The sequence below is a fragment of the Rhinoraja longicauda genome, chromosome 31 (genome assembly GCF_053455715.1).
Source record: "Rhinoraja longicauda isolate Sanriku21f chromosome 31, sRhiLon1.1, whole genome shotgun sequence".
In the NCBI taxonomy this organism is placed as follows: Eukaryota; Metazoa; Chordata; class Chondrichthyes; order Rajiformes; family Arhynchobatidae; genus Rhinoraja; species Rhinoraja longicauda.
This window is the reverse complement of record NC_135983.1, coordinates 22,384,754-22,402,757: the sequence shown is the minus strand read 5'-3', so window position 1 is coordinate 22,402,757 and position 18,004 is coordinate 22,384,754. Positions and strand designations below refer to the sequence as shown.

The 18,004-nt window shown below is 47.9% G+C and overlaps 1 protein-coding gene across 1 annotated transcript in view; it reads left to right on the top strand.

Moving 5' to 3' along the window:
• col5a1 (procollagen, type V, alpha 1) overlaps window positions 1-18,004 on the top strand; it is a 235,653-nt gene that overhangs the window by 30,581 nt on the left and 187,068 nt on the right. Inside the window, 1 exon segment of the mRNA XM_078425769.1 lies at window positions 12,574-12,741. Coding sequence (XP_078281895.1) covers window positions 12,574-12,741 — 168 coding nt within the window.

Genomic DNA, 18,004 nt, shown 5'->3' with positions numbered 1-18,004 from the left:
TGTTTCATCACATATGATGAGCACTGGGCCTCCACTCACTGGAGTTTAGAAGGAGGAGGGGGGACCTCATTGAAACCTATGGAATAGTGAAAGGCCTGGATAGAGTGGACGTGGAGAAGGTGATTCCACAAAGTGGCAGAGTCTGGAGCCAGTGAGGGCAGTCTCAGGATAAAAGCATGTACCTTATTTAGTGACTTTGCGTGCTTCTAGACAATAGACAATAGGTGCAGGAGGAGGCCATTCGGCCCTTCAAGCCAGCATCGCCATTCAATGTGATCATGGCTGATCATGGCTGATCATTCTCAATCAGTACCCCGTTCCTGCCTTCTCCCCATACCCCCTGACTCCGCTATCCTTAAGACCTCTATCTAGCTCTCTTTTGAATGCATTCAGAGAATTGGCCTCCACTGCCTTCTGAGGCAGAGAATTCCACAGATTCACAACTCTCTGACCGAAAAGGTTTTGGGTCTGTTTCGGGTTCTGGTCTGTGCTTTTTCTCTGTCCATGTTTCCGAGCTCGCTGGGCTACAGGAATATCAATTCTCCTCTGCCCACCCACTGGCAGACTGAGCCCTGCACCTCAACAACAGCCCCCAGCTCCCAACTCAGTACACTGTCTCGGGTGGGATGATGAGTTACAGTGCAATCTCCCACCACGACTGATAAACAATGTCAAAGTTCTTCATTGATGAAGAGATTTGGATGTACAGTCGAAGGAACAGAGAAAGGACAATTACTTTGGTATCCAGTTCCTCTTGCTCACTGCCCTTACACATGCTAAGAGTTGTGAGGTTTTTGAAGTAACTCAGTGGCCCAGAATTTAAGCCAAGATATTGGTCGAACTGTTACAGGATCTGAATTATGGCATGCACTCGTATATCAACTCCATTGTTTCAACTGTCTCCCTCTAACCTCCTGATGTTATTGAAGGGGCAGAGCCTCATGTTTGGCTTGGGCAGATTACAACCCAGCGGTATGAACATTGATTTCTCCAATTTCAAGTAACTCCTGCATTCCCTCTTCCCCCCCCTCCACCCCTCTCCCACCTTAGTCCTACTGTTGCACCGTTCGCATCTTTGCACCCCTTCGTTATCACCTCTTCCCCAGCCAACAATGGGCCATTGTGGGCTCCACCCTTCCTTAGTCATCTGTCGCCGACCCTGATTCGTTCCGGCCTTTCCCTACCTCCAGTTCCCTCCCCTCTACTGTCAGTCCGAAGAAGGTCCCGACCCGAGATGTCACCCATCCTTTTTCTCCAGAGATGCTGTCTGACCTGCACTTGGGGCTACTCCAGCACTTTATGTCTATCTTCGGTGTAAACCAGCATGTGCAGTTCCTTTCTACACCTGCCGAAGTTCTGTCTTTTCCCTCAGGAGAGGGTTTGACCTGTTGGTTTAGCATAACCGTGCCCTCAGGACTGTCAACGTAACAGCAGACTGTTCAACATTTCTCTGATAGTTTGATAACTCCCAATGAAATCTCCCAGGCACAAACTTTCCCTGGGATTTTGCGTTAAGTGTGCTATTTGGCACTTTGCACCACATTTGTTGGGGAGTCAATAAGCCAGAAATCCTCAGAGGCATGAATGCTCTTTGCCTGAACCACATCCGTGGTAGAAAGTTCCACCTCCTCCCCACATCACGGGGCAAAGAGGTTTCTTTGAATCCCCCGTTTAATTTCTTGCTGACTGTTCTGTTCTGATGGTCTCAAGTTTCTCCACTGTCTACTGAAGGTATCAATGGATATTTTTAAGGCAGAAATAGATAGATAGATAGATTCTTGATTAGTACGGGTGTCAGGGGTTACGGGGAGAAGGCAGGAGAATGGGGTTAGGAGGGAGAGATAGATCAGCCTTGATTGAATGGCGGAGTAGGCTTGATGGGCCGAATGGCCTAATTCTGTTCCTATCACTTATGGCCTTATGAAACCTTTCATAATTTCAAAGACCTTTATTGGAGCTGACTGGTCAAGACAGATGACTGCCCACCCTTTCTGAAATATCATATTACTTGCAATCTTTGCATCATCTTTATACATTGTTCTTGGACCCAATGCTTCTTAGTCCTTTCCATTGGTTGGGCAGAGTAGCAGATGCTTCTCAAGGTGTAGTCTGACCACAGCGTGGGCTGTTCGGGTAACCGTTACACCCTGGTGTGCAGGGAAAGTCCCTGGATCTCCAGGAATGATTACTGTGGGGGTTATGTTGGGCAGACATCCAACATCCAAACCATGACCTACTGGCGGCAGCAGATTCTGAAACAACGTGTCCTGTTCTGAAAGTATTGTTCCCCAGGCAATCCATCGGCTCTGTAGCATTTGAGTGGAATAATCTGCTCATGGGGCACGCTTGAAACAACTCAGCCCTTTATGCCCAGGATTGGAGATACATGACGTTCGATTCACGTTTTGCCTTTGACATTTCTGTTAGGTTATTTGGAATAGCTAACCGCCCACTGGAGGGAGCAGAGTCACACAGCTCTCTCTCTGTGCTCTTGTCCTTTAAAGGCGAGCGTGGGTTTGTTCTGGCAAATCTCTCTCGCAAGACACATTCAGCCATTATCTGGACTGCTTCTTCTCCTCGGCTGACAGTCCCATCACTCCCCTCCCTGAGAGTGAGCTCCCCTAACATCTGCCTTCGGATTCTAGCTGTTGAAGTCCCCTGATTGCGATCACATTGTACGCACGCCCTTCATCTCTGGTCCAAAGAATGAGTCGGCCGGGCTTATATTCACTGGAATTTAGAAGGATGAGAGGGGATCTTACAGAAACATATAAAATTCTTAGAGGTTTGGACAGGGTAGATGCGGGAAAAATGTTCCCGATGTTGAGGGAGTCCAGAACCAGGGGGTCACAGTTGAAGAATAAGGGTTCGGCCATTTAGGACTGAGATGAGGAAAAACTTTTTCACCCAGAGAGTTGTGAATCTGTGGAATTCCCTGCTATGGAAGGCAGTGAAGGCCAATACAATGGATGTTTTGAAGAGAGAGTTAGATTTAGCTCTCAGGGCTAAGGGTATCGAGGGATATGGGGAAAAAGCCGGAACAGGTTACTGATTTAGGACGATCAGCCATGATCATATTGAATGGCGGTGCTGGCTCGAAGGGCCGAATGGTCTACTCCTGCACTTATTTTCTATGTTTCTATATTTTTATTCCAAGCCATTCATAACAGTCCTTGATAGACACTGAAAGCTGCAGTTACCCAGTGGGTCAGGCAGCGTCTCTGGAGAAAAAGAATAGATGACGTTTCGGGTCGAGACCCCAGTCTGAAGAATGGTCTTGACCTGAAACATCTCCTATTCCTTTTCTCCAGAGATGCTGCCAGACCCGCTGAGTTACTCCAGCTTTTTGTGTCTATCTTTGGTGTAAATCAGCATCTGCGGTTCCTTCCTACACAATAACAGCCCTTTGTTCAGTCTCTGATGCCAGTCAGTTCAGCTTCATTGAATCATTGAAAGATACAGCATGGAAACAGGCCCTTCAGCGCACTGACTGCACATCAATCACTTGTTCACACCAGTTCTATGTTATCCCACATTCCCATCGACTCCCAAACCAATAGGGGCAATTTTACAGAGGCCAGCTAGCTTACATATCGTGCATCTTCAGGAAACTGGAGCACCTGAAGAAAACCCACGCAATCACTGGGCAAACGTGCCAACTCCTCACAGGCAGCACCCGAGGTCAGGATCGAACCGGGGTCTCTGGCGTTGTGAGGCAGCGACTCTACCACATGTGCCACTGTGCCCCCCAAACCTGTTGGCTTCCACTATCTGCGTAGGAAAGAACTGCAGATGCTGGTTTAATTCGAAGATAGACACAAAATGCTGGAGTAACTCAGCGGGACTGGCGCCATCTCTGGAGAGAAGGAATGGGTGACGTTACGGGCCGAGACCCTCCTTCAGACTCAACAAGGGTCTGAAGAAGGGTCTCGACCCGAAACGTCACCCATTCCTTCTCTCCAGAGATGCTGCCTGTCCCGTTGAGTTACTCCAGCATTTTGTGTCCGCTTCCACTATCTCATCTCTTCTCAGCTTGCCCCAATCTCCATCGTCTACACTTGTTTCTGACGCTACATCGCAGTTGCCCACACACAGTTCCATCATCTGTCCCCCTCTTTAGAGATCAGTAGAGGGCAATAGGGTAAACCCCAGTGCCATGGCGAACGTTTGGGAATATTTGAAAAAAAATCAGGAGTCTTTTTCCACCAAAGAGAATTTGGGTTCATATCATATCATCATATATATACAGCCGGAAACAGGCCTTTTCGGCCCTCCAAGTCCGTGCCGCCCAGCGATCCCCGCACATTAACACTATCCTACACCCACTAGGGACAATTTTTACATTTACCCAGCCAATTAACCTACATACCTGTATGTCTTTGGAGTGTGGGAGGAAACCAAAGATCTCGGAGAAAACCCACGCAGGTCACGGGGAGAACGTACAAACTCCTTACAGTGCAGCACCCGTAGTCAGGATCGAACCTTGTGTTGCAAATGAACAGGAATGCCCATGAAATAGCAGCTGTGTGCAGTGTGTGCTGGTGCAGTCGTGTGGTGGAGTTTGGAGATAAGACTGGTACCACTGGTTAGACTGAGGTTGAGGGATGCGAGGGTCAGGCAGCATCTCTGGAGAAAGAAGTTGGACGTATAAGATTATTAAGGGGTTGGACACGTTAGAGGCAGGAAACATGTTCCCAATGTTGGGGGAGTCCAGAACAAGGGGCCACAGTTTAAGAATAAGGGGTAGGCCATTTAGAACGGAGATGAGGAAAAACGTTTTCAGTCAGAGAGTTGTGAATCTGTGGAATTCTCTGCCTCAGAAGGCAGTGGAGGCCAATTCTCTGAATGCATTCAAGAGAGAGCTAGATAGAGCTCTTAAGGATTGCGGAGTCAGGGGGTATGGGGAGAAGGCAGGGACGGGGTACTGATTGAGAATGATCAGCCATGATCACATTGAATGGTGGTGCTGGCTCAAACGTTGTCTTTTCATCATTCGTGGTGCAGAGAGGTCAGGAGCAGGCTGGTCATAAAGTGACTCCAGGGTGACAAGCTGTGAGTTGGAACTGCGCACCACAGTCTGGAGATGGTGGGGAGCTGAACGTTGATGGAACCGGGATAGATTGGGAGTAAGGTTCCCAGCGTTTCCAGGATCAACTGGCAGTGTGGTGATAAGAAATATCATTGAGTTGTAATGATGGAAATTTCACTTTCAGTTTAGTTCATTGTCACGTGTACTGAGTGAGGTACAGTGAAAAGCTTTTGTTGCATGTTAACCAGCCAGCGGAACGACAATACATGATTACAACCGAGCCGTTCACAGTGTACAGATACACGATGAAGGAATAACATTACGTCCAAACAATGATAGTCCGAGGGTCACCAATGAGGTAGATAGTAGTTCAGCACTGCTCTCTGGTTGTGGTAGGATGATTCAGTTGCCCGACAACAGCTGGGAAGAAATTGTCCCTGAATCTGGAGGTGTGCATTTTCACACTTCTGTACCTCGTGCCCGATGGGAGAGGGGAGAAGAGGGAGTGGCCGGGGTGCGACACGTCCTTGATTATGCTGCTGGCCTTGCCGAGGCAGCGTGAGCTGTAAATGGAGTCAACGGAAGGGAGGTTGGTTTGTGTGATGGTCTGGACTGCGCCCACAATTCACAGCAATTTCTTGCGGTCTTGGATGGAGCTGTTCCCAAACCAGGCTGTGATGCATCCCGATAAATTAACACAATCTTCAAAATATGAGGTAAACGGAGAATAGGGAGACCTATTCACATCACACCTTTCATAAGTTTGGAGGTGTCAGGGTACTTTTGATCAGTGTTCACCCTTGCCTAGGGCGGACAAAATTAGCATGCAATTAACACAACCAGAAACAGGACCCACACACACACTGACCCTCACTGGAGTACGGGCCCCACACACTGACTCTCACTGGGGTACGGGCCCCACACACTGACCCTCACTGGGGTACGGGCCCCACACACACACACTGACCCTCACTGGGGTACAGGCCCCACACACACACTGACCCTCACTGGGGTATAGGTTCGACAGCAAAGACCATCAGTGATTCTGAGACTGACAATATCTTTCCTCAGTCACTTCTGATTTTGCTGGTACTAGGTGAGGAAGGATTGTTCGGTACTGTAGTGGGTGGGAAGGCATGTTACATAATGACTGGGGCATTGTGGGGAAGAGCTAATTAGTGGGAACTTGCCACTTTAATTTGTGTTATTGAAAGTTTTTAATCGAGTAGCAATGAGGGACAGCGTAGCAACCCGCCTCCCGGCCCGGGCGGCCATTAATGGTGGAGCGGGAGCACGTGGCCACTGGCTGGGTGAGGTCGCGTGGGGCGCGGGGCGGTGACGTCACCTTGTCCCGTATTTGGGAGTGAGATAGTTGGCAACCCCTAGCAGCAATGGAGATCTCCAGAGCTTTGCAGCCATGAAGTGAGCAGTGGGCAGAGCAGTCTCGGTCGGCCGGATGTCAGCTCGCTTTGAGGCAGCAAGTTTGGGAAAGAGAGAGATAGCATCCCCCGTGAAACAGACACTATCATTGCAGCACAACACCTCCAATTCCTCCAATTCGACGACACATTCACGCTTTCATTTCCTCCCGCCTAGACTACTGCAACTCCCTATACACTGGGATCAGCCAATTTTCCCTGTCCCGCCTGCAACTGGTCCAAAACGCTGCAGCGAGACTCTTGACGGGTACCCGTAAAAGGGACCACATCACCCCGATTCTGGCCTCCCTCCACTGGCTCCCTGTACGGTACAGAATCAACTTCAAGCTCCTCCTATTCACGTATAAAGCCCTAAATGGACATTCCCCCCCCTACATCAAAAATCTTCTAACCCCCCTCTCTAACTCCAGGTCCCTCAGGTCGGCCGACTTGGAGCTACTCACTATCCCGCGGTCTAGGCTTAAGCTCAGGGGTGACCGCGCTTTTGCGGTTGCAGCTCCTAGACTGTGGAACAGCATCCCTCTCCCCATCAGAACTGCCCCCTCCATCGACTCCTTTAAGTCCCTAGCGTTTGAGGCTCATTGAGGAGGCGCTGTGAACTGTTTGCGTGCTACTGTATGTTTCATTTTTTTTTCCCCATTGGAACCTAATCAGATGTACAGCACTTTGGTCAACGTGGGTTGTTTTTAAATGTGCTATACAAATAAAATTGACTTGACTTGACTTGACTTGACTTCTCAAACGGTGTGGTTTTGTTTGTTCCGCTTTCAAAGCCAGCGGTGGAGTCGGGCTTTGAAGGTGGAGGCAGCTGCAGTCTGCAGACAGGTGTGGTGCAGCTGGTGAGTTGCACAGGACACATTCGGCAGCCCACACTGGGCACAGGCGGTCGGTCCACACAGCAGCAACGTGTGGGAGGGTGGACACAAAATACTGGAGTAATGCGGCAGGACAGGCAGCATCTCTGGAGAGAAGGGACACAAAATGGTGGAGGACAGGCGGCATCTCTGGAGAGAAGGGACACAAAATTCTGGAGTAACTCAGCTTGTCCCTCCAGCATTCTGTGTCCATCTTTGGAGTAAACCAGCATCTGCAGTTCCTTCCTAAACATTTGGGAGGGAATTGTTCTCAGGAGCAGTTTCTTCCCCTCTGTCATCAGGTTTCTGAATGGTCCTTCCATAAGCTAGGGTACTGTCCAATCCACATGTACCCCATTGTGGACATTGGACGTTGTAGACAATAGACAATAGACAATAGGTGCAGAAGGAGGCTATTCAGCCCTTCGAGCCAGCACCGCCATTCAATGTGATCATGGCTGATCATTCTCAATCAGTACCCCATTCCTGCCTTCTCCCCATACCCCCTGACTCCGCTATCCTTAAGAGCTCTATCCAGCTCTCTCTTGAATGCATTCAGAGAATTGGCCTCCACTGCCTTCTGAGGCAGATTTCCACAGATTCACAACTCTCTGACTGAAAATGTTTTTCCTCATCTCAGTTCTAAATGGCCTACCCCTTATTCTTAAACCGTGGCCCCTTGTTCTGGACTCCCCCAACATTGGGAACATGTTTCCTGCCTCTAACGTGTCCAACCCCTTAATAATCTTATACGTTTCGATAAGATCTCCTCTCATCCTTCTAAATTCCAGTGTATACAAGCCTAGTCGCTCCAGTCTTTCAACATATGATAGTCCCGCCATTCCGGGAATTAACCTAGTAAATCTACGCTGCACGCCCTCAATAGCAAGAATATCCTTCCTCAAATTTGGAGACCAAAACTGCACACAGTACTCCAGGTGCGGTCTCACTAGGGCCCTGTATAACTGCAGGACCTCTTTGCTCCTATACTCAACTCCTCTTGTTATGAAGGCCAACATTCCATCGGCTTTCTTCACTGCCTGCTGTACCTGCATGCTTCCTTTCAGTGACTGATGCACTAAGACACCCAGATCTCATTGTATGTCCCCTGTTCCTAACTTGACAACCTAAGTTGTCTCTGGAACTGTTGATCTACAATGCTGAGAACTGATATTCTGCACTCTGTATCTTCCCATTGTTCTACCTATTATATTTGAGTATGGCTTGCTTGTGGTTATGTTGGTGTATTATCTGATTTGATTGAATAGCATGTGAAACATTTAGACAGGTCCATGGATAGGACAGGTTTAGAAGGAATGGGCCAAATGCAGGCAGATGGGACAAGTGTAGATGGGACAAGTGTAGATGGGATATGTTTGTCGGTGTTGGCAAGTTGGGCTGAAGGGGCTATTTCCACGCTGTATGACTCTAGGACTCTATAACAGCTTTTCGCAGTACGTCAGTGCACGTGACAATAATAATCCTAAACCTAAATTTGAACTGCTGTTTGCTGTGTACGTAACAGAAGGTGGTACCAGCACCACACCTTCCTGCAATGAGTTGTTGCTTTTTATTTAATTTGTGCTTTATTGATTACAATTTCATTCCTGGTGTAGTGGGTTTTATTTGAAAGATTGCAGGCTTGTGTCTCAGCTGTTTGAACTCCTTGTTGGCTGGAAGATAAGTGCAGCTTAAACAAGCACACCTGCACACGAGAAACAGCTGGAAAGCCCAAGGCTCTAAACTCTGCTTAACAACTTGTATCATTCCAACCAGAGCTTGTGTAGGATCATTCAATCCCAGAGTCAGTCTATCCGTTAGAGGAAGATAGACACAAAGTGCCGGAGTAACTCAGAGGGGTCAGGCAGATTCTCTGGAGAGAAGGAACGGGCGACCTTTCGGGTCGAGACCCTTCTTCGGACTGAGAGTCGGGGGGAGAGGGAGTCTAGAAATATGGAAGGGTAAGGTTGGAACGAGAGATCAAAGCGGATGAGGATAAGGAAATGTGGAACACCTCTGCTCAGTCCGTCTCAACCAACCTGATCTCTCGATAGGCTCAGCACTTCAACTCCCCCTCCCATTCCCAATCTGACCTTTCTATCCTGGGCCTCCTCCATTGTCAGAGTGAGGCCCAGTGCAAATTGGAGGAACAGCACCTCATATTTTGCTTTGGCAATTTACACCCCAGCGGTATGAACATTGACTTCTCCAACTTCAGATAGTCCCTGCTTTCCCTCTCTATCCCCTCCCCCTTCCCAGTTCTCCTACTAGTCTTCCTGACTCAGACTACATCCTATCTTTGTCCCGCCCCCTCCCCTGACATCAGTCTGAAGAAGGGTCTCGACCCAAAACGTCACCCATTCCTTCTCTCCAGAGATGCTGCCTGACCCGCTGAGTTACTCCAGCATTTTGTGTCTATAAGGAAATGTAGAATGGTTCATTGTGAGCTGGGGGGAAGGTGGCAAGTACCTCAGCGGGTCAATAGACAATAGACAATAGGTGCAGGTGTAGGCCATTCAGCCCTTCGAGCCAGCACCGCCATTCAATGCGATCATGGCTGATCACTCTCAATCAGTACCCCGTTCCTGCCTTCTCCCCATACCCCCTCACTCCGCTATCCTTAAGAGCTCTATTCAGCTCTCTCTTGAAAGCATCCAACGAACTGGCCTCCACTGCCTTCTGAGGCAGAGAATTCCACACCTCCGGGTCAGGCAGCATCTCTGGAGAAAAAGGATGGGTGACATTTTGGAACCCTTCTTTAGACCAATAGAAATAAATGGATTGGCAAGCTTCAATCAGTGGACTCCTGCAATGCTCAATACTTGAACCTCATCTATTTCCAATCTATGTAATGATCAATTAGTGGAGTTTGTTTAATCTATAGTGGACTCTCCCACCAAATCAATTTGCAAAACCACTGAAATTATAACATTATTTTCCAGATAGAAAGCACAGGGGGACTTTACAGTAATATAACACCCTGATTAGTCCCATCTGGAGTACTTTATGTGATTCAGAAAGGAAATATAGAAATAAATGTTTGCATTTCTGTGGTGCATGGTTTCAAGATGTTCCAAAGGGCTTTTGAAGTGGAGCCACATGAAGATTGGAAAAGTTGCCTTTGGGGTATAGGCATATATGTGGTGGAGGACAATTGCAGGTTCTGTAAATTGCACCCACTGTATAAGGAGTGGATGAGAAAATGGGATAACATAGAACTAGTGTGAAATGGTCATCGCTGGTCCGGAGTGGACTCAGTGGATCCGACAGGCCGGTTTCCATGCTGTGTCTCAAAATTAAACCAAGCTATGAAAGTAGGCTGATAATCCCAGGAGTGTAGAATTCCTGACGTGCAGAAGATTATGTGTTTCAAGTGTGGTAGTATTTTAAAATTATTTTTAAAAGTGAAATCAGTGTTACCTCATGAGAGGGAATTTTGTAGAAGACCTGGAGATATTGGAGTGGACTTTTTAGAGCTATTCATAGTTATGGCAGAAAAAATGAATAAATAATGAGAAACTTATTCACAAGTAGGTGGCTCTTCTTAAAAGCCAGAAGACACATTTAAGGTTATCCTCAAATTACCTTCTTTGTGGTGGTGAATCTGTGGAATTCTTTACCACAGAAGACTGTGGAGGCCAAATCAGTGGATATTTTTAAGACAGAGATAGATAGATTCTTGATTAGTACGGGTGTCAGAGGTTATGGGGAGAAGGCAGGAGAATGGGGTTGGGAGGGAGAGATAGATCAGCCATGATTGAATGGCGGAGTGGACTTGATGGGCCGAATGGCCTAATTCTACCCCTATCTCTTTTGACTCCATGACCTTATGAACCCGATATGAGGTAACATAGAGCAGTACAGCACAAGAACATGGCCCTTCGGCCCTAAATGCCTGTGCCGAGCTTGGTGCCAAGATCTGTAGGGAAATAACTGCAGATGCTGGTTCAAAACCGAAGGTAAACACAAAATGTTGGAGCAACTCAGCGGGTCAGGCAGTATCTCAGGAGAGAAGGAATGGGTGACGTTTCGGGTCGAGACCCTTCTTCAGACTGACGTCAGGGGAGGGGGCGGGACAAAGATAGGATGTAGTCGGAGACAGGAGGACAGTGGGAAAACTGGGAAGGGAGAGGAAAGAGAGGGATGCCAAGATCACCACTTATACACTTGCACGTACCCCATGTTCCTCCATTCCCTGCATATCCATGTGGCAATCCAAAAGTCTTATGAATGCCACTACCTAGCTGTTGTAATCGCCAGCATATTCCAGGTGCCCTCTGTGTAAAAAAAGAATTTCTCCACACATCTGCTTTAAACTTTGCTCCTCTCACCTGAAAGCTCTGCCCTTTCTCCATCCTGGGGGGAAAAAGATTATCACTGATTACCCTATCCATGCCTCTCATCATTTTATATTCTTCCATCAAGTCTTCCCGCAACCCTCCGGCGTTCTGGAGAAAACAATGCAAGTCTGTCCAACCTCTCCCTGCAGCTGATAGCCCCCTAATCCAGGCACCGTCTCGTAGACCCCCTCAGCACCCTTTCCAAAGACTCCACGTCCTTCCCGTAAGGTGCACGCAACACTCCAAATGTGGCCCTACCAAAGTCCTAAAATGCCGCATCAGGACTTCAAAGACACCATGCGGCTTCACAAAGAAACTTTATACGCTGGGAGTTGTTGCAATCCGAACGCGTTGTCTGAAAGGCGTGTGGAAGTAGATTTCGTACCTGCTGGAAGTGGGAATTGTACAGGGCTACAGGGGACGAGATTTGTATGGTTTCCAATGAGTGGCCATCGACACTTGGCCAAATGAACTCACTCAGCATTGTATCACAAAATGCTGGAGTAACTCAGCAGGTCAGGCAGCATCTAGGAGAGAGGCAATGGGAGACCCTTCTTACATGCTCACTCAGCATTGTGAGCTTCACCGATTCAACCAAGTCAGTTGTTAAAATACATAGGTTCCAGGCGCACAATTAGGCCATTCTGCCCTGCAGGTCTATTCCGCCATTCAATCATGGCTGATCTATCTTTCCCTCTCAGCCCCCATTCTCCTGCCTTCTCCCCACAACCCCTGACAAGATGTATCTCTCCGAGTAAAACGTTTGCATGCGTACATTCCTGTCAAGCGGTCGAATGCTCTGTAAATCTAATTTAGTGCCTGATTTAAATGAGGGAAGGTGGGAGGGCAGGTTTGCAGAGAGTTTGGGTTGGCGTGAGCTGGATTTTAATCATCTTCTCTTCTTTCAACAGTGGAGCCAGTGGACATCCTGAAGATTCTACAACTTCAAACTTTACCCGATGGAATAGAGAAAGTAACTGGACTTTGTCCCAACAGAAAATTGACCAGCACTCCAGATGTTGCCTATAAGGTGACAAGACTTGCCCAGCTCAGTGCACAAACCAAACAGTTGTACCCAGGTAAGGCCATTTGTTTGTCTCCCAGTTTTTTCCCAGGTAAGAATTTTCCCCTTGCATTTTGCCCTGTGCCTTTGAGACGGCCACACAAAGCTTGCAAAGCATCCACTTCCGGACCAGCGTGCCAAGGATCCAACTGGACAGTCGTCTATTTTACAACCAATGCCTTTTGATGGAACGGGTATTAGTAATAGGAAGTGTCCTTTGGAAAATAATGGTCATACAATTAATGGACAGAAAATAGAAAATTAAATAGATGGGCAAGCTTTAATTAGAGGACTCCTGCAATGATCGATGCTTGAATGTCATCTGCTTCCAATCAATATAATGGTTTGCATGGAGAGACTGGTTATATAGTGCATCCACGTCGACTGATCAAAGATGGGGATGTGGGAAGGTAAGTTGTAAGGTGGTTGTAGAGGCGTACACCATCAATGTGGAGACCTGCCTTACAGCGCCCTAGACCCGGGTTCGATCCTGACAACGGGCGCTTGCCTGTACGGAGTCCGTGCGTTCTCCCCGTGACCTGCGTGGGTTTTCTCCGGGTGCTCCGGTTTCCTCCCACACTCCAAAGGCGCACAGTTTGTAGGTTAATTGGCTTGGTGTAAATGTAAATTATCCCTAGTGTGCGTAGGATAGTGTTAGTGTGCGGGGATCGCCGGTCGGCGCGGGCCGAAGGGCCGAAGGGCCTGTTTCCACGCTGTATCTCTAAACTAAACAAATCAGTGTCAGTGAGATCAGTGTCAGTGAGATCAGTGTCAGTGAGATCAGTGTCAGTGAGATCAGTGTCGAGTGCAGTGAAGAATATCACGGGCAGTGCAGGATCATGGCAGAATTAGATACCAACCGGGTGAAGACCTGCAGTGGAGGCAGCAGGGATAGGCAAATGAAGTCGAGCATTAGTGGAACTGCACCAAACTATGTATGGTCTAGGTCTTCTTGCCTTGGGTTAGATACTTGCACAGTAAAGATTAGCTGGATGGTTTCCTAAGATGAGGAGGAAGTCCTTTGGAGAGATGTTGAGTTACTCTGGTCCAGAACATAAGAGGGGATCTCTTTGAATCTTTAACCTTCTGATGTCTGACCAGCTCGGACCCTAGGATTTGCATTTCGGATTGAGATGTAGAATCACATTCACAGTCAATCACAGTCACAAGCGTACTTTATCAGCCAAGTATGTTTTGCAACATATGAGGAATTTCATTTGCCGTACAGTCATAACAATAAAAAGCAACAGGACACGCAAAATACATTTTAACATGAACATCCACCACAGTGACTCCTCCACATTCCTCACTGTGATGGAAGGCGGAAAAAAAGTTCAATCTCTCCCTTCTTTGTCCTCCAGCGGTCGGGGACTTCTAACCTTCCGTTGACGGGACGATCTTGACTCCCGTAGCCAGAGGCGAGCCTTCCTCGTCGGGGCGATCAAGCTCCTGCATCGGGGGAGGGTGGGGTATTTCAGCAGAGTGAGAACATTAGCCACGATATTAAATAGCAGGATAGTCATTTTTCCGCTGCCTTTGTACGTTCAGGTAATCCTTGTCCCCTCCTTGCGGAGGTTGGTCTTTGTGCATCAAATGACACCTTGGCAAATCCCTTTTGCTTCGGATCGTGGCAAAGGTCTTCAAGTATTTGAACAAGGTGACATTGGATTCCTGCTGCCTCTCAACCTCCCCGACCGGATCTTAGTTTTGTTCCCTTGTTCCACCCCACCTTGTGGCCATTTGACAAAGGCAGGTTGATCTTGCTGTTCAGGAGGGAGGTGAAGAGGGCAGCCACCATGTCAGATTCAGGGTGGTGGGTGTATGGAACGAGCTGCCGAAGTAGGTAGTTCAGGTAGGGTGTATGGCAACGTTTAAGAAACATTTGAACAGGTACATGGATATGACAAGTTTAGGGGGATATACAAGCAGGTGGGACTAGTGTAGATGGGACATGTTGGCCGGTGTGGGCAAGTTGGGCTGAAGGGCCTGTTTCCACACTGTATCACTCTGTTCAGTAAATCCCGAGGTGGTGATTCTCTGGCAATAAATCACTGATGGAAAGGCAACTAATTCAACATTGGAGCTCTTCAGAAAGCTTCAGCCTTATGATATGAGCCTTTGATTCAGAAAATTACTTATGGCCACAAATACCTGGCCATGCACAGATTGAGAGCAATGGGAACCATCATTACAAGCCAAAAATGCTGCTTTTTTCCCTTGCTTCTCTCAAGGAATGGAAATGTTTCCATGAAGATTTGTTACACTGTGTAAAGGCATAGATCAATGGGCTGGAGGACGGAGGTGTATTGATGCATGGCCTCACTTCCAACAGCAGGGAGGATTCCTTCTTCTCAAAACGCATTGCTCTGACAATCAAAATACCATCAGGGTTTAACCAAGCCAACAAATGCAGCTGGAGTTATTTTGTGATCAGCACAAGATAGATTCCGCAACATGAATAGGCGAGGGAATTATTTCGATGATGCAATGGTGCAAATTGCACTCAATTAATTCCTCAAATGGATCTTTTGGACGAGTCAACCCAAGAACGCACATTGTTGCACTTGCTTCTTTTGGACGGAAGAGTCGATGTTGCTGTTTCAGCATTCAGAACACACTCTTAGTCAGAGAAGAGCAGAAGGTTTCAAAGGGAAATGGACAGAGAGAGTGAGGGCAATGGTGGCAGATAGACTTCAGAGTAAAGAAGGATAAGATGGCCGACAGGTGACCCCAGAACAATCTGCAAGAGTATTTTCCCAAATGTTGAGAAGGTAGAAGCAAAATATATATATATTTTTAAACAAAGGCAGTACTGCCATATCTCTCATTGTGGGTCAAAATGGAAGGTTTGGACATGGTGGTATAGTTCTAAGTAGACGTCACCTGGAATAATTTATTCACAAAATGCTGGAGTAACTTAGCAGGTCAGGCAGCATCTCGGGAGAGAAGGAATGGGCGACGTTTCGGGTCGAGACCCTTCTTCAGACTGATGTCAGGGGGGGCGGGACAAAGGAAGGATATAGGTGGAGACAGGAAGATAGAGGGAGATCTGGGAAGGGGGAGGGGAAGAGAGGGACAGAGGAACTATCTAAAGTTGGAGAAGTCGATGTTCATACCGCTGGGCTGCAAGCTGCCCAGGCGAAATATGAGGTGCTGTTCCTCCAATTTCCGGTGGGCCTCACTATGGCACTGGAGGAGGCCCATGATTTCACCTGGGATAATGGTCGTTTCGTACATGAAGGAGACCCTTTCCTTCGCGATGATGCAGTGCAGGTACACCAATGATTCAATGATGCTTTGTTGCCACACGTACTTAGGTATGGTGAAATGCTTTGTTTTTGCGTACAATAGGCGAAGTACACAAAAGCGTCGCCACGTTTTTGGCGCCAACAAAGTTACAAAAGTACTCATTAGAGTCATGTTGGTCCCTCTTCGTTCTCGGCGTCCCCTCCCCCACAGTGATCCTGCAGGTAAAACATGAGGGCTGTCTCCACAGAATGGCAGGCCATGGAGGAGAATCTTGAGGAAAGACACAAAACACTGGAGTAACTCAGCAGGTGAGGCAGCGTCCCTGGAGAACATGGAGGGGCGACATTTCGGGTCAGATCTGAAGAAGGGTCCCGACCCAAAATGTCGCTTAACCATGTTCTCCAAGGATGCTGCCTGACCTGCTGAGTTACTCCAGCATCTTGTTCACCTGGTATCTGCAGGTCCCTTGTTTCTACACCGAGAAGATTAAGGAGCGATTTAATCGGGCTGTTTGATGTGACACTAGGCGTGAAGAAGGCAGGAACGGGGTACTGATTGAGAATGATCAGCCATGATCACATTGAATGGCGGTGCTGGCTCGAAGGGCCGAATGGCCTCCTCCTGCACCTATTATCTATTGTCTATTGTCTATTGAATGGAGAGATGCAGAGAAACGCTTTCCTTCAATGATGGTTCAGAGCAAGGGGGCATAACCTCAACACCAGATCAAAGAGTTCAGGAATCACCTCTTCACCCAATGGGAGGTGAGAACCTTAGACGCTCCCTCTCAAAGCTGGCCTAGAGTGAAGGCCAGTCAACATTTCCAAAGCTGTGACTGATATCTTTTTGATAGACACAAAAAGCTGGAATAACTCAGTGGGACAGGCAACATCTCTGGAGGGAAGGAATGGGCGACGTTTCAGGTCGACACCCTTCTTCAGACCCCTTTTACAGTCACGACCCCAATCGTCACCCATTCCTTCCCCCCAGGGAAGCTTCTTGTCCCGCTGAGTTACTCTGGCTTTTTGTGTCCGTCTTCGGTTTAAAGCAGCATCTGCAGTTCCTTGCTACCCAGGACCTTTCTGAATAACAGAATGCCTTTGCAAACCCGATGACCTCTTCCTCTTCCCATTGCTGTTCTTGGTCTGAGTTCAGTCCGCCAGCTGTGGGAAGCCAGGCAAATATTTGTGCAAGGGATAAAAGAATGTTAAAAGAGCAAAAGCAGAGAGAATGGCAAAAGGCAAACCTCACCCGCCCGCTGCATTGAGTAGGAAGGAACTGCAGATGCTGGTTTACACCGAAGATGGACACAAAAGGCTGAGCTACTCCAGCTTTTCGGGTCTATCTTGCCAGCGACAATGCAGGTCACGGTCGAAATTGCTGCAAATGTGTGTGAGTTTCAGACACTCACCACTGGGGCTCGTAACAAAGTCTTGGAGCCATTTTTCCCCATTTAGCTTCGAGCCCCCAGGGTCTATTCGTGGCCATTGGGATGTGTGAGCAATGTAGTGGGGGAGTAACAAACTCAGTAAAGGGGGTTGGGACTGGCCCAGGGGATATGATGTGGGATGACGTTGACTCATGGCTAGGACTTGGACTACATTGATCAGGCTTTGCTGCTCAAGCAATGACTGTTCACAAGACAACAACAAAAAAAGTGGTCTAGACTGTGGTTAACCAAGATCTGTTGCAATAGTCGGACAATGGAAATAGTGAGAGCCCTGGCAGGTTCCACTGTATAAGTATCCGTTAATGGATCTGGAGCACAACCTCTCCACCATTCATGGAATATAGAACAGTACAGCACAGGGGCAGGCCCTTCAGCCCACAATGTCCGTGCCGAACTTGATACTAAGTTATGGGTGACGTTTCGGGTCGAGACCCTTCTTCAGACTCGACCTGAAATGTCATCCATTCCTTCTCTCCAGAGATGCTGCTTGTCCCGCTGTTACTCCAGCATTTTGTGTCTATCGTCGGTGTAAACCATCATCTGCAGTTCCTTCCACACATGACACTAAGTGATACCAACC